The sequence below is a fragment of the Thalassophryne amazonica genome, chromosome 3, assembly GCF_902500255.1.
Source record: "Thalassophryne amazonica chromosome 3, fThaAma1.1, whole genome shotgun sequence".
NCBI lineage: Eukaryota > Metazoa > Chordata > Actinopteri > Batrachoidiformes > Batrachoididae > Thalassophryne > Thalassophryne amazonica.
The window spans coordinates 102,280,551-102,304,741 of NC_047105.1; the positions used below are offsets into that span (position 1 = coordinate 102,280,551).

The window sequence follows — 24,191 nt, forward strand, 5'->3', positions numbered from 1 at the left end:
TTCTGTTAGTACAATTAACCGCACAGCAATCCACATTTTCACTGATATTTTTAATAAAATGCTCAGTATGGACAAACCTTCAACTCAACCAAGCAAGTGTTAGCAGGACCCTGACTGGGGTACGCAACTGTCAAAGTGACCACACACCTAATTATTGATAAATTTATGGCTTAAAATGGCTTAAACGTATAAGTTAAATATAAATTAATTAATTAATAACCCCATACAGTTTGCATTGATTTATTCACAAACTTTTAAGTTGTACAATAAAATAGAGTAAAAAAGAAAAGAAAGAAATAACATTAAAAACAGCACTAGGCCTTTACCCTGTACACAGGTGTGTGATTATAACCGTTCTTTCTTGCTCACTGAGCAAATTAAACTCACAGTTATCTCATTGCACACAGTTCTATAATTTGTTGTGCAAGTCTGAATACAGCATCATCAAAATTATGCAAACATTACGACAAACATTATAAATATCACACTGAAATTTGTACAAAAATATCTCATATTAACACCAATTACAGAATAGGAGCCTTATGCCGCGTTGACACTGGATGCACGCAAGCGACGGTGGCGGCAGGTTGCCATGTAATCTCTATGGAAGGACGCGCTGTGGCGCCACAAAAGTTCAAGCCACGCAATGTGAGGCGATGGACACGAATGAAGCAATTTTGAGTGATTGCCGTTTGTGCCTCCTCCCCAAGTTGAAAAATCGGAACTTTTTTGTCTTGTCGCGCCGTGATGACCAATCAGAGACTGGATATGTAGTGATGTGAAGATGTCTGGTTTATACTTGATGTGGACATGTCCTGTCTCTGGCAGCCAGCCTGTGAGCACCTTTTGTCCTTTATTTCACAATGATGACAGAGTTTGAGGGGAGAGCGAGCAGCAGCACCGCAGCAGCAGCAGCAGCAGCAGCAGCAGCAGCAGCTAGGTTTTTTTTTCACGTGCGCGCATGAATGAATCATGCGTGAAGATAATTTTATTAACTACACAGATGTATAATAAAACAAATGGTGACTGGTTTATAACACAATGATGACAGAGTTTGAGGGGAGAGAGAGCGAGGAACCACAGCGGCAGCCAGTTTTTTTTTTTTTTTCTTTGTTCACATGTGCGCACATGAATGGGACAGGAGGTTCTCAAACTGGGTCCTGGAGAGGCAGAAGTACTGCTGAAAGCGGCCATCGTACAGACGCAGCTCCTGCAGCAAATGATGAATTTGTGGCATCACGTGGTGTCTGGTGTGAATGCGGCTCAAGCAGAGTGACACACCGGGCGAGGGATGCGAATCTGTGGCGTTGCATGGCGTGCGGTGTGAATGCGGCATAAAAGGTCCATATTGCTAATTACACTTACAACATCATTATAGCTATTGTGCATCTTATCAATAAATTTTATACAACCCTTAGCAAAATAAAGCTCAATACTCATACAATTTGCAAGATATGGCAAAATACTACAGTGTGTGATATATGGCACATGCCAGACTTTATGTGTAGCCTTTCTCCAGGCACAATGAATGGTTTCAATTTCAAATGAGTACAAAGGAAGAATTTGGCCACCACAAAATAAAGTACAATACTTGTGAAACAACTCATTCCTGATGATGGAGTTAGCATTTTTAAAATCAGCAAAAAAAAAAAATATCTGATGATTGAAATCTGCCATCCCAAGGCATTCCCAGGCCAGTGTGGAGATATAATCTCTCCACCTAGTCCTAGGTCTTCCCCAGGGTCTCCTTGCAGATGGCTGTGCCTGGAACACCTCCAGGGAGGCACCCAGGGGGCATCCTTACCAGATGCCTGAACCACCTCAACTGGCTCCACTCCAACTGGAGACACCAGCCACCCTCCTAAGGAAGCCCATTTCAGCTGCTTGCAACTGGAGACACCAGCCACCCTCCTAAGGAAGCCCATTTCAGCCGCTTGTACCACTGAACTCTACAGTACGTGGAATGGCCGTCACGGCTGAGCAAGTGAAGCCAAGCCGCTGCATTGTCGGCCATCTTGCATCCCCCAAAAGGCACAAACACTGCACAGTGGAATCAGGTCGATAGTATAGGGTCAAACTTACCAATTTCTGCAGAATGAAGCCCTTTGTCGAGTTGTTATGTAATATTATTAAGCTTTGTTAAGGCCATTTATAAGACTTGTACACGCAGTGTAGTTTTTGATAGATTACTAAAGTAAACAGAAACAAAAACTTGTTAAATCTATGGACATTATAAGCTCTTGTAATGCAACACTATTTGAATACTTTCTATCATATTATATGCTTGTGAGCACACACAAAGCCCCCACACACATAATGTTCATTTGACACATACGTACAGTCTCACAGACACACACACTCTCACTCACTCACTCACTCACTCACTCAAAAGACCCCCCAAACAGTGCACATCAACCACAATCAAATGCACAAATACTTTTTAATGTCATGCACACACGCTGAAAGGCACACGAGTAATTGGTCAATCAATTAAAGTAAATATTAGAATGTATTTTAGTTTTGCAGAAGTAGTAACATTGCAACAAATCACAATCACAGTTGATGTAAAGCAGTCAAGCCATTCACACGTCAGTGTACACTCTATCAAATTGAAAATTAACTATGTGACAGCTTTAGTGTCTGAAACAACAAAATACAACAAAATACAACTTGAGCAATGGCCCAATTTTTAATGTTTACAGTTGTTTACATTTTAAAACTTTACAGCATCTGATTAACACATTTTGAAAAATACCTTTTTATGTATGTACAGAGCGTGTAAGCACTTTCATCATCAGATGGAGCAGCATCTTATTTAGATCCAATATAAAAAATAGTGTAGTAATATTATTTGATAATGCTCTATAGAAGTTGACATTTTCAAAGAAGCCAGACCAAGTTAGAGGCAGAAATTTTCAAAATGTATATTACATGTATTATATGTATTATATAATATATGTATTATTATTATTATATCATATTACATATATTATAATATTATATATTATATATTATATGTTTTACTGTATAATATATGTATTATATGTATATTACTGAATCTGGCCTGACTTCATGGAAAACTCATAATAATAAAGCAAAACCGAAAATCCTGAAAGTCTTCTCCCACGATTTTCACGAGTATCATGATTTGTGCAATTAATTGCAATGCAAGACTGTCATGTTTTGGCCCCTGGACCTGCATGGAATCAGGTTTTGTCCCCCAGTTTTATGATCTGTTACACTTCTGCCATGTTAAGTTCTGTTCTAGTTTGGTCTCTTGCTTTTTATTTAGTCATACTGTGTTATCACATTAGGTTTTGAGTTATCTGTTACACTTCAGCCACTTATTGAGTTCTGTTCTAGCTTAGTCTTCATCCTTTACTTTCTGGGTATTTAGTCACTCTGTCTTTAGTCCCTCAGGTTTTTCTGTACACTCTGGCCACATGTTGAGTTCTCATCTAGTTTAGATCCAGCCTTTAATTTTCTGTTCTGTTTCTGCTTTTCACTTGTTTATTCTGCTTCCCTCACATTTGTATTTTAGGTATCATTATTTCCTAATTGTTTAACATTTGTTCTGTCACCATCACTTTCCTCTTTTTGCTGCTTTTGTCTGACACGCCCACCTGTCACACCCCTTGTCTTGTTCAGCCACGCCTTCTTCCCTGCACCTGTATCTCATCACGCCCTGATTATCCTCTGCTTTTAAACCACTTGTTCTCCACAACTCACTGCTAGTTCGTTGTGCATTCAGCCTCGTTACGAGCCATCTGTATCCTGTCCTAGTCTGTGTTTTTGCCGTTCTCGACCTCTGCTTGTCCTTGACCACGTTTTTGCCTGAGCCTGTCAACCTGCTTCTCTGTGCCTGAACCCTACTTGTTTTTGACTACGTTTTTGCCTCCTCTGATACACCTGTTTGCCCGTGCTGGAACTACACTCTTTGTTTGACCATGTCCTCACCTTTTGACTATCTGTACCTCTGCCTGTACTGATTGACTTCTTGTGTATCGACCTGAGCCTGTTTTTGGATAAAGCCTTTTTCTTAACCCACATCTGAGTCATGCATTTGTGTCCATCCGCCTGCTGTGCCTCGTCACCTCACTCCCTGACAAAGACGGCATTTTGCAGTGCAAACAAAGCTAAATCAAATCAAACAAAGCTAAATCGGTGATTATTAATCTAAATTGTGCGTGTGCGACGAGCATCTTTTTTATATCGGCATTCGAAGTTCTGGGGGACACAAGATGGCGTTTTCTGTACTTCCGCCGGCTTCACGCCTCAGCGGCCAATCGAGGTACAGTGATCGATTGGGCCCGTTCCACGTAGTGTATAGTTCAGTGGCTTGTACCCACGATCTAGTTCTTTCGGTCGTGACCCAACCCTCAAGACGATAGCTAAGAGTAGGAATGAAGATTATCCAGTGGATCGAGAGCTTTGCCTTTTGGTGCAGCTCCCTTTTCGTCACAACAGTACGGCAGAGCAAATGCAATATCGCCCCTGCTGCGCCAATCTCATGCTCCATTGTGCCCTCACTCATGAACAAGACCAAGGTACTTGAACTTCTTCACTTGGGGCAAAACTGCATTCCCTACCTGGTGTAGGCAATCCATCGGTTTCCTGCTGAGAACCATGGCTTCAGATTTGGAGATGCTGATCCTCATCCCAGCCGCTTCACACTCAGCTGTGAACCAATCCAGTGAGTGCTGGAGGTCACAGGTTGATGAAGCCAACAGGACCACATCATCTGCAAAAAGCAGTGATGAGACCCTGAACCCACCAAAATGGAAACCCTCCTCCCCTTGACTATGCCTCAGTATCCTGTCCATGAATATCACATTTGTCAGTAGTTAAATTAAATATACGAGGTCTATTAAAAATGTATCCGATCTTATTATTTTTTTTCAAAAACCATATGGATTTGAATCACGTGTGATTACATCAGACATGCTTGAACCCTCGTGGGCATGTTTTTTCACGCCTGTTGGTTACGTCATTCGCCTGTGGGCAGTCTTTGAGTGAGGAGTCACCCACCCTCTCGTCGTTTTTTCATTGTTTAGGAATGGCTCAGAGACTGCTGCTTTGTTTGATCAAAATGTTTTCAAAACTGTAAGGCACAACTGAGTGGACACCATTCGATAAATTCAGCTGGTTTTCGGTAAAAAAATTTAACGGCTGATGAGAGATTTTGGTCTGGTAGTGTCGCTTTAAGGACGGCCCACGGCGCCTGATGGCGATCTGCACTTCGAGGCGGCAGCGTCTCACCATTTCAAGTTGGAAACTTCCACATTTCAGGCTCTGTTGACCCAGGAAGTCGTCAGAGAACAGAGAACTTTCAGAAGAAGTCGGCATGAGGAGTTTATTCGGACATTCCATTGTTAACGGACATTTTGTAATGAAAGAACATGCGGGCAGAGTCGCATGTCGGGCCGGACCCGACCGCGGGGGGTTGCGACAGGAAAAACACCTCCGTTGGAAACCTTAACAGGCAAGTTGGAACATGCCCAAGCTGTTAAACAATTTCTCAGTTACTCACTTGTTGAAAGCCATCAAAAGCCGCCTGAATTTTACAAATGGTTTTCAACACGGAGGTGTTTTTCCTGTCGCGGCGCACACAGATTCGCCGAGTTGTTTCCGTGACGACTCGGCGAATTTGCGCGCACGTCTTTCATTAAAAAATGTCCTTAAACAGTGGAATGTCCGCATAAAGTCCTCATGCTGGCCTCTTCTGAATCTTCTCTGTTCTCTCACGACGTCCTGGGTGAATTAAGCCTTAAATTAGGATGTTTTCAGGTCGAAACAGGCCGACGACGGCGCCTGGAAGTGCTGCAGGACGTCCCGCTCTGTGGGAAGTCCTTACACCGACAGAAACACCCCATAATCTCTCATCAGCCGTTAAACTTTTCACTGAAAACCAGCTTAATTTCTCGAATAGTGTCCACTCGGATATTCCTCACAGGTCCAGAAAAAATTTTGATACAGCAACACGCGCCGTCTCGAGCAGCGTGTGAAACAAAGGAATTCAGCCGAGAGGGCGGGACCACATCTCACTCAAGGCCTGCCCACAGGGAAATGACGTCACCGACACACATGAAAAAACTCACGCATGCGCACGAGGGCTCAAGCATGATTGGTGTAATTGCACTAAATCCATATAGTTAAAAAAAAATAAAAGGGTCGGTTTGTTGTCTAATAGACCTCGTATATTCATGGCGTTCAGGGTTCTAGCTAGGACAATTTTAGTACCTGGTAAATTACGCAATTGGCCCCCTGGATCTATAGGGTTTTTTACCACTAAAACATTCTTGGCAAGCCTTATTTTAAATAATCTTATGTGGTTTTAGACGCATTGAACACAAGAATAATAAACAAACCATTATATTTATTTTTTTGTACAAGGCTGTAAACATGTTTTCGTCTGCTATAAAATTAGACATTTTAACGTGGGGGTCTATGGGGACTGACTGTTAAAGCAAACCTCAAGTGGCCATTCAAGGAGCTGGAAAATTTGGCACTTCCTCTGTGGCTTAATTTTTACACGCTGGAGGCTACCGCTTGTCTGGTTAAAATGGTAATGTGCCAACATTACCGTTGTATAGACTTGTACAGGCTAGCACATGTACATAAGACTTTTGTTTCCATGTGATCGTTGAAAGCTTGTTGCTAATAGCAGGATCCCGGCGGCCACTTTGGCCACTGTTGCTTGTTGAACCACTTAACTCATTTTTAAAAGTGCATTTTCTCAAGGAAATTCTCCTTGTCTCCCCAAAATGCAGCTGAGCCATTTTTAAAAAGATGTTCACTGAAAAATAGGTGAAACATCTATTTGCAGCAAAAATGATGACACGTTTGAGACATCATAGAATCATGCAGGAGAGTGTGGCCCCTCGGTTGGGGTTTTGTCTTGTAGTGCAGCTGCCCCTCACTTCTGATCTGTTTCGGATTCATGCACTGAGCAGTGAGCCTCCAGCTGTATATACAAGCTCACAGTGAATCTAATGTCTCAGTGCTGTTTTTAAAATTTTCTGTTCTGGCCATCTCCATGTAATAGAGCCTGGCACACGCTGAGATGAAAAGACTTCTCAAGCATGGCTAAATGCTTCAACTCCGGCAGCAACAAAGCAAACTACCTTGAACTGATGGCTTAGCCGAGCGACTGATCTATTCTGACACACACAGGCAAGCAGGAGCATTGTGCAATTTATCAAAACGCAGCATCTCCCTCCGTCAATACCTGACGAGCATGTCCACTGCTATGAAAGGTTAGATCTCACAAATGTCTCCAAGGCAGCAAAGTCGATACAGAGGGGCATATGTTTTGGTGCATTTCAGAAGATTTCAGGCAATGATATGGCAATGTCAAAGGTATTTCTGCATCGTTTCTACATCAGGCCAGCAAACCGGTGCTTTTTTAGCCCTGTTTCCTCATGCATATTGTGCACATTCACCTCGTGTGACAGCGTTAAACAGGCCCACATTAGTGATACTATTTATTACCACATGTTATTCTTACAGTTGATTACTTCAACACAAGTCAAAGCAAGTCTGGGAGCATGCGCAGGTGTCACGCGTTGCTGCATACACGATACCACAACCCCACCTTGGGTCTTGGATGACAACCACCCAGGCAGACAACTGGTCCATCCCCACCTCTCAAAAGTAACCATCTGTCTGCTTCAGCCAGATGAAATGTGGATTAGGGCCAACCTGTCAGAGCACATAGTGGACGATGGCCACCAAAGCTCCCTGAGGTGAAGCACTGAAGGCTTAATAAGACTTGAGCCTTAATTCACTTTTTTCATGTATTTCACTGCATATAGTCGCATCTGTGTCTGAGGAGGAGTATGAGGCAATGGGGCTTTTCTGTTCAACCCAATCTCATGGCATGTCGTGATTCAGCAGCACGAAATATGTATTAATCTATTGGTTCGTGATATTGTCACAAAAAGCGCCACATTTTCTTCACGGCAGCATGAATTCATTCTAATATATTCCATGATGACTGCACGAAATTAAAAGTGAAACGGTGGTGTTGGAGTGGTTAAAGTTAGGGTTGGGGGTAGGAGTAGGGTTAGTAATAGTGAGTTAAAAAAAATAACCCCTGTCATGAAAATTTGAATCATTTCGTGGCGGGAGCACGAAAAAAAAACGTGAGACTGGGCTGTTTCTGTCATGAACAACATAACTTCACAACATCCCTAGCACTGGGGAGATGATGGTCTAGTGGTTAAGTGTTGGGCTTGAGACCAGCGGATCCTCGGTTCAAATCCCAGCCTGACCGGAGTATCACTAAGCGCCCTTCAGCAAGGTCCTTAATCCCCTAGTTACTCCCGGTGTGTCGTGAGTACCTTGTATGACACACTAACATCGGCGTGAATGTGAGGCATTATTGTAAAGCGCGTTGAGCGCCTGATGGAAAGCGCTATATAAATGCAGTCCATTTACCATTTACCTTTGAATTTTCCTGACTGCATATTTATATTGTCACATTATTTGTTTGTCATATGTGTTGTCTGAATGAGTACATTCGTAGTGTGTGTGTGTGTGTGTGTGTGTGAGTGTGTGTGTGAATACAGACAGAAAGAAAAGAGACAGGGCAAGACAGGCCTCATAAAATATGTTTTTTTTTCCTCTCCTCCCATCCTCTCACTAATAAAATGTGGAAAAAGTGAAGTGTTGTGAATACTTACTGTAATTTCGTATTTTTTTGTAAGTAACCCTCTTAATTAACAAAATGATGAAGGCAGGGGTGGTGGCCAAGTGGTTAATGCGCGTGGTTTCAGTTCAGAAGGTTCCGGGTTCAAATCCCACCCCTGCAACATTTCTCCATGTAATGTGGAGATGTGTCAGGAAGGGCATCCGGCGTAAAACTTATGCCAATTCAACATGCAGATCCACCTTGGCGTTGCTGTGGAGACCCCGAGTGCAAACAAGGGAGCAGCCGAAGGGACTTACTATGAAGGCACAGGTGAGCAACACATCATCCTTCATATCTTCATCAAGCTTTCTTTTACATTAACAGGCTTGATTACAAACACAGGTAAGTGAACGAAACCGCACCAACTGTCGATAATCCTGTGAAAAATATATACACCTCTCTGATCATTTAACTTTTCATTTGGGAACATCTAGGAATTTAATTACGGGTTTTGTCTTTGTGACCCCTTTGAGTGGTCCAAAAAGCAAAGTTGTAATCTTACTCACATAAACCACACATAAAAAGAAGTATTAGCCTGACAACAGTCAGACTGAGTACAAACACGGGCCTTCTTGTAATGAGGCATCACTTGCATTCTGCATGTTTTCTCTCAGTCTGTTATCAGCTATGAAGTCGTGTGACATAATGCTGTGAAATCAAAACACACAATTTTCCCCACCTTCATTATCAGCACTGAGGTGCCTTTGGGCAAGGCTTTGAATCACCAACAGATGGCAGTTATACCAGGCAGCGTCCAGGTGTGACTGATAAATTGTGCGATTGTCAATAGACTGTGCCTGGAAATGAGTCTAGTTGTATAATTACCACGGTGATGTAAATATTACAAAATAAATAGATAAATTAAAGAATAATGAATACTTCAAAGCCTATATAAAGTGAAATCTTGATCTCGAATCCTGATTCGGATCCAGATCACCTCCAAAATTTAATAGAGTCTTCCATGCCCAATATCCATCTGTGGTGAAACATTTTTTGAGAACCTGTGAAGTAGTTTAACATATTCCTTCAAAGCGTATATAAAGTGAATCTTGATCCAGAATCCAGATCCAGATCACCTCCAGAATTCAGTAGAGTCTACCTTGAGTGCAAATATGGTGAGAATCCCTGAAGTAGTTTTGACATAATCCTTCAAAGCCTATATAAAGTGAAACTTGATGCAGAATCTGAATCCGGATCCAGATTGCCTCCAAAATTTAATGGAGTCTTTCATGGCCTAATATGTGTATCTGTGTTGAAAATGTAATCAAAATCTGTGCAGTAGTTCTGACGTAATCCTTCTAACAGGCAGACAGACAAATAAATAAAAATCAGTGCAGTGCCAATTCAACAGCATCCTTCATGACAGAAATGAGATCTCAGTAGGGCTAAATCTTTGCAACCAAATCATCTCCAGAATGTAATGACAAAACAACAATAATGTGACTCAAATTTTGTGAGCGCCTTGGCGCTCAGCCAATCACAGGCTTTGGCATGAACTGCCATGAAAATGTCTGAGCAGTTGGCTGTTTCAGCTGTTTCTGACTTTGTTCACCAGGTGGTGCAGCATCGTCTGCTGCTAAACACACACACATCCTCAACCGCTTAGTCCAATTAAGGATCGCGGGGGGCTGGAGCCAATCCCAGCAGTCACAGAGCACGAGGTGGGGTACACCCAGGACAGGACACCAGTCTGTCACAGGGCCACAAACAAACACATTCACACCCACTTGTACACCTACGGACAATTTAAAGATTCCAATCCACCTAACCTGCATGTCTTTGGATGTGGGAGGAAACTGGAGCACTCGGAAAAAACCCATGCAAACACAGAGAGAACATGCAAACTCCACACAGACTCCACACGCGGGAATTGAACCCATGACCTTCTTGCTGTGAGGCAACAGTGCTAACCACTAAGCCACTGTGCTGTCGCTGCTAAACATTTGTGGAATATTTTATGATAGATGGCAAAGTTTGCTGTAATTCTGGAGCCCAGGCTGTTTTCACCTACCAGTTCAAATTCTCTGATCAACTGTATACCAGAAAGTTGACTTTTATGATCAAGGCTCCTGGCCCCAAATCTTGGCCCCACTTGGTAGAACCATAGACTGTATATACAGTGGACAAACCTTCTGTGATGTCACCCATTGGTTTTCTGAAGGCCAGGTTCAAAGCTCAAATCAGACAGCTCTAAACATCGCTGTCTTGACAGAGCCTGTCTGCCTCACTCCCAGGCCAACTTATAAATGGGTAAAGAATGTGGGCCTGAACATGGACACCTACCTCCATGTTACAAACATACCTGAGGCTAACAGATGAGGTCACCTGAATTTTGAGGACTGGTTCAATTCAATTCAATTTCAATTTATTTTCATTTATATAGCCCCAAATCACAACAAAGTTGCCTCAAGGTGCTTCACACAGGTAAGGTCTAACCTTACCAACCCAGAGAGCAAGCACACAGGTGACAGTGGTAAGGAAAAACTTAGTTTTTCAACACTGGGCAGTGTTTCTTGTAGGGGTGGCTTGGGTGCAGAAATTCAAAACTATGCCTGGCATATTGTCTCTTTAATCATGGCAAGGTCAGTGTAATGTCACCAAGCAATCAACATCTGCTAATTAGTGTTAATGGTGTTAACATTTCAAATAATACTAAAGTTTCACTCAACAAAAATACTGGAGCACAGACTTCATAGATGATCAGTTAGTACAAATATCTGCACATCAAGCCATATTGTCTCTGATATTTGTAATAAAAAGCTCAGAAAGAACAAACAGGGTTGAGTCTACAGGAGCAAACAGCCAGGGTGCCATCGATCTGTCGGCACACTAGCCTAGCTATCAATCAGAGTGGCTACATCACTAATTCATAAAAAAGAAAGTCCCAAGTTATAGGTTACAGATCACCCAGAATTCTCCAGTTACTAAGATTTGTTCAGCCGGTCAGCCAAGTTTTCTTTGGAGAAACAAGGTTCTTAAAAAGTTATCAACACATTTTCGAGAGTGTTTCGATGATGGTGATGGGGTTAAATGAAGCAAAACGACATTTTAATGGAAACATCAGGCAGCATTAATCATTATAAAATAGCAGTTAGTGTACACAGGTCTGACAGCAGCATATTTCTACACTAGTGTACATGGGGGAAAAAAAAGTCTGAAGTCAAAGATTTTTAAAATGTAGGACATTTAGCAACCTTTTCTTCAGTGACCTGATGAAACATAAGAATACATGCGTAATGTGGGCCTGAACTTGTGGTGCATAAGGCAAAGTCAGAAACACAAAGTGCACATGGAGTAAATGAATTTACTCCATTTTGGAATAAGGCTGTAACATAACAAAATGTGGAAAAAGGGAAGCGCTGTGAATACTTTCTGAATCCACTGTATGACCGTGAGACATGGACGCCAACTAGTAGCTGGATATCTTCGGACCTGGGTCCTTTCAGAGGATCCTTGGATCCTGCTGGAATAAGTTTGGGTCAAATGTATACAATAGTTACTTAGGGAGACTAAGACATTTTGGTGATGTAACACATTTCTAGGGACATGACCCAGCATCCAGCTGTCCTGATTAGAGATTAGATTAGATGGAACTTTATTAATCCCTTGGCAAGACTCTCTCAGGGAAATTGAGGTTCCAGCAGCATGGTATAGCAGCACACAGGGTAAAGGTGCCCTGACACTTGCACGAATTTGATGTGCAGACTTGCACACACATCGTAGTGACGATCCCACCTGCTGTGTGACGCTGCGCATTATTCCATTGGATGCCACGTGCTGTGTGCTGGATGCTGTGTATATACAATAATTATTTCGTAGCAGATTAATCATTTTCTCTCCAAGTTGGCTGTTGAAAATGCCTCTAATCGCTTCTGGAATCATAGAGGGCTGTTTCAGCTGCAGCCTTTCTCGCTCACGCTTAATGAGGTGGAGAACGCATTTGGACCCGTCTAAAAAGGGTATATTGTAATAGCTTGGTAAAACAGTTGCATGTTCATTCCTTCTTGTGTGCAGCTGTAAAAGTATGTTTATAATAGATTTAACATCTCGTTATAATCGTTCAGACGAGCTGTGCTCTGATGCAATCACTTGCACTCACACGCAGTGGGTTTTTTTTTTTTTGAACATTTCTAAATTTTGTTTGCGTATTTGCACGACGCTGCGCACAGTTTACAATGGTTTACAAGTTTGAGACGAGTTTACTCTCGTGCACGGCAGAGTGCGTGGAAGTGCGTGGATCAAAGTCATGCAATTGTCAGGGGGCCTTAAGAAGCACACAGAGTATCAAGAGTGAAAGTAAAAAAAAAAAACAATTTGCAAATATAAATACCAGACATACTGATCAATACTGGTTTACTGGCTACTACTGTTCCTCTCCTTCTCGTCCTCTGTCTTCTTTTTACTCCTCCTCCCCCTGAGTGAGAAGTTGTACAGTCTGATGGACAAAGGAGTTTTTAGTCTGTTCGGTCCTGCACTTGGGAAGGAGCTGTCTGTGGCTGAAGAGGCTCCTCTGGTTGTTGGTGACAGTGTGCAGAGGGTGACTGGCATCATCCATAATCTCCAGCAGTTTGGCCATTGTCCTCTTCTCTGCCACTTCTCTGTTAATGATTCCAGTAGCTAAAAAAGACCAACCTAATGCCCACATTTCACCTAGCTGCAGCAGATAGATGGTTACCATACAGAAGTGGGGCTGGGCCAGTTGCCTGCCTCCGTGGTTGCCGTCCAAGACCCAAGGTGGTTCTATAGTGTGGTGGATTCATCAACTTGTGGGACCAGCAAATTCTTCCATATAAGACCTGACTTGATAGTTAAGGTGTTATGTTGGAACATGGCCCTGAAATTGGTCTTCTCCACTGTTGTATCTCCATTGTGTTGAAGATCCACCAGACTCATGTAGCTATGTATGCAGTGGTGTAATAATTGTGTGACAGCTTCAGACTTGAATCCTTGCTGGATTCCCTCCATCACGAAGAACTCTAACAATGATTGTACCTCCTCGCCCATGCTCTTACTCTTATGTTTTGGTTCTTCTGCTCTTGTTATCATTTTGCTAGTGTGGCTTGGTGCTTGTTGTGGTTGTTGTCTTCTCCCACATGAGTTAATGTCCAATCAGCATTAAGCCTTGCTCAACAGTTATTCAGGGCATCTCAGAAAGTCCTACCCCAGAGCAGACTTATCACAAGCCAGAAAAAGACACCAAAAATCACTTTTCAGGTGGAGAAATTGCCCATGAGTTCCTGAGGTGCAGACAGGCTTATTGGTGTAAGACAGGATGAGTCTTCTGCCACTGCTAAGATAAGATATTTGGCAATTACAATTTGTCAAGATACAAATAAAAGATCAGCAAAAAAGCACCATCAAAAACAAAAGGCCAATTGCCTTTTATGATTTATAGTAATTTGAACATTATCATCTATAGGACAAGATGCAACAAGCAAACAATAAAAATGTTCTCTGTAACTACTGCAAAGCAGGGGGATAAGAGTCCCAAGCTACTGGCCAATCATTATATTTCAGTAATAGATGATGCTTTTTAAGCCATTAAAATCATTCTGAAATTAATACAGACTATAGGCTTGTTTAGCTGGTCTATGTCTGTCAGAGGTGGATAGGCTCCACCCCCTGTTTGCCCTATCGGCAGGATTCAAGATCATCTCGGCTCATCCCACCACTGAAATGGGTACTGGGGCCACATCAAAATTACAACTCTGTATCTACCTCTGTAATAAATATTTTCCTTTAACCCATTGAGTCTTCCGGTAGAAATACAAACACGATGGTACTGTAGGGTAAATCTGTCTGGAGGCAGCACTTCTCAAAAAGGGAGAGACATTGCAAGAAGAAGATCAGTGAGGGAAGCCAACAAGACACCCTGACAACTCAGAAGAAATTACTGGCTTCTGTGGTTGCCTGAAGAAACAGTGTATTTTGCATCACCAGTTCTATAACTTCATGGTGGTGTGATACAGAGAAGGATTTGCTCAAAAAGATCTCAAAATTTCAGCAACAGTTTGCTAGAAGGCACGTGAGAGACAAAAGCCTGGATCTGGCCTATTTTTCTTCTATGAAAATCCTTTTTCTGTTCTACTACACCATGAAGCTGTGAATGGTGGTGCAGCAATGAAAAGCTGCACTGTGCACAGTTTCTCCAATCACAGCCTCAGAAACTCCTTTAGAGTTGTGTTGGTTGTCTTATATATATATATATATATATATATATATATATATATATATATATATATATATATATATATATATATATATATATATATATATATATATATATATATATATATATATATTTAAGATGAATCGTCCGCCGTGTTCGTGCCTATATGAGAGCTGCACAGACTATTTCTGTCTGAAACAGTTCCTGCAGAGCATTTTCTGACCTCTGGAGCCACCATGTGGCAAAAAAATGGCACATCGCCTGCAATGTGGATCAAATGAATTCCTCAATGGTCTGCCAACAAAAGAACACAGTTATAGAAATCAGGAGGGGAATAGTGTATCTGGCAGTTAGAATGTACAGCCAATTATTTTACAGCCTCAAACCTCTGTGTGTCTATGTCATGACGGTATTCACAGCCAACAAGTCGTCTAAACTTCCACCAATTAGTAGAATTCTTCCAGTCAAAAGCACCAGTCTGTTTGGAAGTGAGTCATCTGGTGTATTACACAGCAAGAGTGAAATCAGAAGAGGGGGGTCGGCTTCCACGATGACCTTCACGATACACAAGGTCTGCAATTAGCAGTGTCCCCGCCGTAAGCCGGCTGCCTCCTCCCTGTCAAAAGGAAACTAATACCATCACTCACTGCGAAGACTGGATGCTGGTAGCATTTCGGTGCCACATAAAGGTCACTTTGCAAAAACCCGAGCAGCAAGAGTGAAGAAACCAAGACATAATTAAGGAAACTGTCATAATTAAGAGCGAGAACAACATTTCTCGGGAGGTTGTCTGCAACAAAACATTAGCATAACTTAGAAAAGCCCCAAAGACATGTTAATAAAAGAGCATCCGCGATTTGGTGGTCTGACGATTGTGTGACCTGTTCAAATGACTTATGGAAATTAAAGACACGGTAGTTTGCAAAAGTATTCCACACCTCTGAAGGTTAACACATTTATCTGAATTACAAATTACACATCAACTTATTTTTTTTCCGCTGTCAGTGCTTTTTTTTTTTTTTTGTCACAGCACGATTTCAAAGCCAAAATTAATTCTAGTTTTGACAGAATGAAAAACAAAATGAACCTGAAATATGCACTTCAAACTAGGGTGGGAATCTGTCACTGTTCATGATTAATAATTCATTATTATTAAGATATTCATTTTTTTCTCCGTTCACGATTAAGATGTTTTGCTTTTCGTGACATCAAATTGTTTTTAAATGATGTTTTTCTCCTCAAACTGAAATCAAATCTCTAAAACATGACATGAATTAAATAAAAATATTATAAGGCACAAAATAATGGATTCCATCTTTAATAATGCAATTTAATTGAAACAACACAAATCAGTTTTACTTCAGTAAGTCAGAGGATGGGCACAAAAAAAGTGTGTGTCGCTGAGTATCGGCTGTTCTGTGGCAATTCAGTTGACAATTTAACAACTTGTCACCTCATTTAGAGACTTTTTCACCTTCCCTAATGACTAAACGTCCTACTTATTGACAAATGTGGCACCTTTTATTCCACAGAAAGTGGTCCATCTGTAATTAGTTGAATAATAGAAAATTACAAAAAAAGGCAAATAAATAAATATAAACTATATAGTCCTCCCCCCCCCCCCCCCCCCCCCCCCCCCACTCCACACACAAAAAAAGAAAAACAAAGAAAAAAAAAATCCAGCCTTCAGGAGAACAGGATGCTGACCAAGTGACATTTATGAGAGTCAATAGCGACTTCTGGTGAGATTTTATTTTTGGCAACGCTATAAAATAACGTGCATCCATCTGATGCAGATGTTCATAGTTACAGTGGCTGATAAGACAACACCAGCAAATGTCTTGCAGCGACTGTTTTGTTTAAGGAAGCTGAGCCACTTCCACATTGACAAATCCATCATCGCCCTGTTTTGTCACGCTTTTATTGAATCTGGCTAATTATTTGCACTAGCAGCCTGCTTTGGGAACCTCTCTTTGAAAAACAAAAGCTCTTTAAATCAAACTGTTAAGTGGTCCAGCAGGCTGATTGATGTGCCACAGGTCAGCTTGGAGACTATGTACATAAGACAGCTTAAATACAAAACCAGTTCAGTTTTAAATAACAGTTCTCATCCAGTGCACACTGAGTGTCAGCTTCTCCCCTCTGGTTGCAGGTTCAAAACCCCTGGGTGTAGAACAAATCAATATAAAAACAGTTTTGTTCAAGCAGTTATTACTCTGAGGAATAACTCTCTTTTTTTTTTCTTTTTCTTTTTTTTTTGCACGGGTAGTATTTAGTATTTACTGCTATTTTGTTTTTATTATTTGCATATTGCTGTTTTTACCAATTATTATACAGCTTTTAGATTTTACTGTTTTATTTTAGTAGTACCTGGACTTGTAATGAACTTTTTAATTTTACTTTATCATGTTATGTTATATGTTGTTTTATATATATATATATATATATATATATATATATACAGTGGTGGGCACAGATAACCAAACCTTCGATAACAAATAATCAGATAACTGAAAAGTTATCTTCGATAAAAATAAAACAATAAACCACCCAAAAATGTATCGGAAGTTACAGATAACAGCAAAATACCTCCGTTGGAAGCATTACAGGACAAGTTTGAACATGCCCAGCTGTTAAACATTTTCTCGGATACTCACTCGACTGAAAGCCATCGAAAACCGGCTGAATCTTACGAATGGTTATCAACACGGAGGTGTTTTTCTGTGGTGCCGCGCCATGAGTGGCTGGGTGGCGACGTGCGAATCCGTCCGCACGTCTTTCATTACAAAATCTCCTTTAACAGTGGAACGTCCGGATAAACTGCTGATCCTGACCTCTTCTGAAACTTCTCTGTTCTCTTACGACGTCCTGGGTCAACAGAGGCTTAAATTTGGAAGTTTTCAGCTTGAAACAGGCTGACGACGGCGGCTCGGGGCGTGGCGCGCAGTCCGGCTCCGTGGGCAGTCCTTAAAGCGACAGTAACACTCCATAATCTCTCATCAGCCATTAAAATTTTCACCAAAACCCGTCTGAATTTCTCAAATGGTGTCCACTTGGATGTGCCTTACAATTTCAGAAAAATTTTGATCAAGCAAAGCGCCAGTCTCTCAGGAAGAAGTCAGACAAAAGAATTCCGACGAGGGGGTGCTCACTCAAAGCCTGCCCATAGGCGAATGACGCAACCGACAGGTGTGAAAAAACTCACGCATGCGCACGAGGGTTCAAGATTTATTTTTTTTTTTTGGCCTTTTCGCCTTTGTCTACAGAGGATAGAGATGCTTTTCATAGAAGCAGCTCTCTTCTGTTAGCAGAGGGTATGATTGTCCATCTGTTACAAAACTTTTAACAGGTAGGTGCTGAACTGATTTTAAATTTAAAAAGTGCTTGCCGCTGTTCAACTTTGTTTATTGGTCTAAAAGTTACCGGACAAAAATTAATCAGAAGATAATTGGTCCGATAATGGTTTTTAAAGTTATCTAAAAAGATAATCCGATAATGAAAACATTATTTTCGATAATTATCTGTTATCGGATTATCGGAAGTGTACCCACCACTGTATATATATATGTTTTGTTTTGTTTGTTTGTTTGTTTTGTTTTGTTTTGGTTTTTTTGAGAGGTTGTTCTTTTGCAAATTAAGTCAGAATTTGTGCAATTTGATTTGATGCCATAAAAAAATAAAATGGTGGCGCTCAAACTGTTGGACACCTCTAGAACAGCTGATCAGTTTGTGATTTTGTGTAAAACATTTAAAGACCAATTGTTCAGTTCATCTTTGAAACTGTTCTGTTGGACAAAGAATTGCAATAAAATATTGAAAGGAAAAGTATGTTGTTTTGCTGTATGATGCATCCAGGAAGCATTCACAGTGCTTCACGTTTTAGACGTTTTCTTATGTTACAGCCTCATTCCAAAATGGAGTAAATTAATTTTTTCCTTCAAAATTCTACTCACAACACCCCATAATGACAACATAAATATATATACGAGGGCTGTCAATAAAGTATAGGTCCTTTTTATTTTTTTCAAAAACTATATGGATTTGAATGATGTGCGATTACACCATTCATGCTTGAACCCTCGTGTCCATGCGTGAGTTTTTTCACACGTCGGTGACGTCATTTCCCTGTGGGCAGGCCTTGAGTGAGATGTGGTCCCGCCCTCTCGGCTGAATTCCTTTGTTTCACACGCTGCTCGAGACGGCTTGTGTTGCTTTATCAACATTTTTTCTGGACCTGTGAGGAATATCCGAGTGGACACTATTCGAGAAATTAAGATGGTTTTCGGTGAAAAGTTTAACGGCTGATGAGAGATTATGGGGTGTTTCTGTCGGTGTAAGGACTTCCCACAGAGCAGGACGTCGTGCAGCACTTCCAGGCGCCGTCGTCGGCCTGTTTCGAGCTGAAAACATCTAATTTAAGGCTTAATTCACCCAGGACGTCGTGAGAGAACAGAGAAGATTCAGAAGAAGTCGGCATGAGGACTTTATGCGGACATTCCACTGTTTAAGGACATTTTTTAATGAAAGACGTGCGCGCAAATTCGCCGAGTTGTTTCTGTGACGACTCGGCAAATCTGTGTGCGCCGCGACATGAAAAACACCTCCGTGTTGAAAACCATTTGTAAAATTCAGGCAGCTTTTGATGGCTTTCAACAAGTGAGTAACAGAAATTGTTTAACAGCTTGGGCATGTTCCAACTTGCCCGTTAAGGTTTCCAACGGAGGTGTTTTTCCTATCGCGACCACCCGCGGTCGGGTCCGGCCCGATATGCGACTCTGCCCGCACGTTCTTTCATTACAAAATGGCCATTAACAATGGAATGTCCAAATAAACTCCTCATGCCGACTTCTTCTGAAAGTTCTCTGTTCTCTGACGACTTACTGGGTCAACAGAGCCTGAAATGTGGAAGTTTTCAACTTGAAACGGTGAGACGCTGCCGCCTCGAAGCGCAGATCGCCATCAGGCGCTGTGGGCCGTCCTTAAAGCGACACTACCAGAGCAAAATCTCTCATCAGCCGTTAAAATTTTTACTGAAAACCAGCTGAATTTATCGAATGGTGTCCACTCAGTTGTGCCTTACAGTTTTGAAAAAATTTTATCAAACAAAGCAGCAGTCTCTGAGCCATTCCTAAACAATGAAAAAACGACGAGAGGGTGGGCGACTCCTCACTCAAAGACTGCCCACAGGCGAATGACGTAACCAACAGGCGTGAAAAAACTCTCGCATGCCCACGAGGGTTCAAGCATGTCTGATGTAATCACACGTGATTCAAATCCATATGGTTTTTGAAAAAAATAATAAGGTCAGATACTTTTCTAATAGACCTCGTATATATATATTTTGCAAATTTATTAAAACATTTTTAAAAAGTAAGAAATCACATGGACATAAGTATTCACACCCTTAGCTCAATACTTTGTTGATGCACCTTTGCCAGCAATCAGCCACAGGTCTTCTTGAATATGATGCCTCAAGCTTGACGCACTCTTTGGGCAGTTTTTTTTTTTTTCCATTCCTCTTTGCAGCACCTCTCAAGCACCATCAGGTTGGATGGGGAGCGCTGGGGCACAGCCATTTTCAGATCTCTCCAGAGATGTTCAATCAGATTCAGGTCTGGGCTCTGGGTGGGGCACTCAAGGACATTCACAGAGTTGTCCTGAAGCCACTCCTTTGATATCTTGGTTGTGTGCTTAGGGTCATTATCCTGCTGAACGATGAATCATCGCCCCAGTCTGAGGTCAACAGCAGGTTTTCAACCAGGATGTCTCTACATTGGTGCATTCATCTTTCATCTTCATCATCTTTTTTACTAAGGACTGGCTTCCATCTGGCCACTCTACCATGCAGGCCTGATTGGTGGATTGCTGCAGGGATGGTTGTCTTTCTAGATGGTTCTCCTCTGTCCACAGAGGAATGCTGGAGCTCTGACAGAGTGACCATCAGAATCTTGGTCACCTCTCTGACTAAGGTCCTTCTCCCCCAAACGCGCAGTTTAGATGGATAGGACTTCTGGTGGAACTGAACTTCTTCCATTTATGAATGATGGAGGCTACTGTGCTCATTGGGACCTTCAATGCAGCAGAAATGTTTCTGTACCCTTCCCCAGATTTGTGCCTTGAGACAATCCTGTCGTGAAGGTCTACAGACAATTCCTTTGCCTTCATACTTGGTTTGTGCACTGACATGCACTGTCAACTGTGGGACCTTATACGTACACATGTGTATGCCCTTCCAGATCTTGTCTGATGAACTGAATTTACCCCTGGTGAAGTACAATTAAGTTGTAGAAACATCTCAAGAATGATCAGTGGAAACAGGATGCACCTGAGCTCAATTTTGAGCTTCATGGCAAAGGTTGTGAATAATTATGTAAATGTGATTTCTTAGTCTGATTTTCTGATTTTTTTTTTCATAAATTTGCAAAAATAAATTAAAATAACTTTTTTCACATTGTCATTATGGGGTATTGTGTGTAAAATTTTAAGAAAATAAAATGAATTTCATCCATTTTGGAATAAGGCTGTAACGTAAAATGTGGGAAAGGTGCAGCACTGTGAATACTTTTGGATGCACTGTATGTAATCTGATCATCATCTGGGGTGTTGTGAACTTTTTCAAACATGGTAGATAGAATTTACACCTGGAAATGAGATGTTATGAACTTCCTTCACCTTTGATGGTGCATTTTATAGCAGCTGTAAAGCGCTGTGAATGACGGTGTCAGCTCTGGCGTGCTGCATGTCTGCATGTGGCCTAAACAGATCACATCACAGCTGTACCGATCTGTCTGTGTTGACAGCTCATGACAGTTTAAGTACCATTTGTATCTGCACGGGCTCGATCGCTTCAAAGGCGTGTGTTTATACAATAGCCCTAAATGAGGTCATGTCTAGATTACATCCTGTCATAAAGAGGGACGGAATTGTCAGCGGCTTCCCCCAAGGTGGGGACGGCTCAGTCCGTGACAGGCTCAGGAAACGTGCAGTGTGCCTCTGCAGTGACAGTGTAATTAACTTCTTGTGCTGTTGGAGTGGGGTTCTGAGCGAGACCTGCTGTACCTGTCGGTCCTCGATGGTTACGGTTGCCAGCGGACACCGGGCCAATGAAGAGCATCACCAAGGCAACAAGGAAGGCCACCTGCAAAGGCCAAGCTGACCTCCTCCACATTTTCATCCTGAGAGAGTCACGGGGTAGAGACGGGGGCAACAAGGAAGCGAGCATGAAAAGAGGTTAGAATGAAACACAGCATCGGCAAATAAAAATCAGAAGCAGCAGAAACAAAGTGAAAGCTGAGACAGAGAACGACATGCAAAGAATAACACACCACAAACATTATTTTAAATTTTTACTTTTTTATGAACCTCCACTTTTAGTTTGATTTTGGCTAACTGATATAAAAGATTGTAGGACCTGTTTCTGTGCCTACACTCTAAGAAATGAAACACAGGGGTTTTAAATGTAATTAATACTGTTATTTTCAATATACTTGCAATTATTAATTTTAGGGATTTAAGTAATAATATTTCATTTGATTTAATTAATTTCAACTACAATATTGTTTTGCACTTAACTGACAATGTTATGTGGAAGAAGTTACAGTAACTTTATCAATTAAATTCAACGTTTTATGTCTTAGTGTATTCTTTTAAATAGAGATGACATTAGATTAGATTAGATTAGATTAGAGATTAGACAGAACTTTATTAATCTCTTGGGTAGACTCCCTCAGGGAAATTGGGGTTCCAACAGCATTATATAGCAGCACACAGGGTAAGAAGCACACAGAATATCAAAGTGAAAGTAAAAACCAATTTGCAAATATAAATATAAATACATAAATGTAAGCACCAGAGATACTGCTCGCTACTGGTTTACTGGCTGCTACTGTTCCTCTCCTTCCCGTCCTCTGTCTTCTTGTTACTCCTCCTCCCCCTGAGTGAGGATTTGTACAGTCTGATGGTCTGAGGGACAAAGGAGTTTTTCAGTCTGTTGGTCCTGCACTTGGGAAGGAGCAGTCTGTGACTGAAGCAGCTCCTCTGGTTGCTGAGGATGGTGTGCAGACGGTGACTGGCATCATCCATATTGTCCAGCAGTTTGTTCAGTGTTCTCTTCTCTGCCACCATCACCAGAGAGTCCAGCATCATGCCAACCACAGAGCCAGCCCGCCTGATCAGTTTGTCCAGCCTGGATGTGTCCTGATGCACTGCCCCCCCTCCCCCAGCACACTATGGTGTAAAGAGGATGCTGGCTACTACGAACTGGTAGAACATCCACAGGAGTTCCCTGCAGATGTTAAATGACTGCAGCCTCCTCAGGAAGTAGAGCCTGCTCTTTCCATTCCTGTATAGGTGGTTGGTGTGAGTTGTCCAGTCCAATTTGCTGTCCACCCACAGCCTAAGGTACTTGTAGGAATCCACATCCTCCACCTCAACTCCCTCAATCAGAACGGGTTGCAATCTTGTTCTGGACTTCCCAAAGTTAATGATCAGCTCCTTTGTCTTTGAGGTGTTGAGCTGTAGATGATTTGTGTAGCACCAAATCCCTCATTAGACTCCTGTACTCCTCCTCTCTGTCATCCCTGATGCATCCAACAATGGCAGTGTCATCTGCAAACATCTGGATATTGTTGGGAAAGTGTAAGTACACGGACCCACAACAGGGGGCGCAAATGAACGGACAATAGAATAGGTCAAATAACAACACTTTACTGTTGCGAACGTGCACAACAAACACAACAGATTCCACAATAGATCAGCGGTCAAATTACAAGGTGTCGTGTGGGCAGGCTCGAAGATAGGAGACGCCTGTCCAAAGCAGAACCGGAACCACACGATTTCCTCCGCCACCAGACCCCGGGAATACTGGAGCCGCCAAGTCCCGAACTCCCAGGTGGCCACTGCCTCCGCGTGTCGGACCTGGTACTGCTGGCGAGGAACAAAAACACAATTAAACGTGGGTGCGTCTGCACCCAGCAATCTGCACGGCAGGGAAGCTACCTCCACCTCTCGTTGGAGAAAAAGTCTGTTATCACTCACAAAAATCACAACAAAAAGGCTTTCTATCAAGCAGTCAGGCTGAGGATATTACCTTTCAGGTAGAACGTTATCTCGGCAAAGAGGTGGAGATGACGTTTTGCTGATATACCGATGCAGATCAGATGAGTGGTGACAGCTGTCACAGGTGATGAGTGTCAGCTGTCACCCCGGCTGCTCCTGTGAGGCGGCAGCGCCCTCTGGTGCCTGGAGCCCGCACTCCAGGCAGGGTGCCCTCTGGTGGTGGTGGGCCAGCAGTACCTCCTCTTCAGCAGCCCACACAACAGATATGACACA

At 42.0% G+C, this 24,191-nt stretch overlaps 1 protein-coding gene and 1 long non-coding RNA gene across 5 annotated transcripts in view; one reads left to right on the plus strand and one right to left on the minus strand.

The window, feature by feature from the left end:
* LOC117507333 (chemokine-like protein TAFA-4) overlaps window positions 1–24,191 on the minus strand; it is a 218,096-nt gene that overhangs the window by 132,095 nt on the left and 61,810 nt on the right. For all 4 annotated transcript variants that reach the window (XM_034167175.1, XM_034167178.1, XM_034167176.1 and 1 more), the window contains exon 3: window positions 21,921–22,036. In XM_034167175.1, the coding sequence (XP_034023066.1) occupies window positions 21,921–22,035 (115 nt within the window). In that variant the 5' untranslated portion in view covers window position 22,036. The remainder of the gene's footprint in view (window positions 1–21,920; window positions 22,037–24,191) is intronic.
* On the plus strand, window positions 13,144–23,004 carry LOC117507334. The gene is made up of 3 exons (XR_004559687.1): window positions 13,144–13,212; window positions 14,793–14,794; window positions 22,911–23,004. It is a non-coding gene; the product is annotated as an uncharacterized LOC117507334 (long non-coding RNA).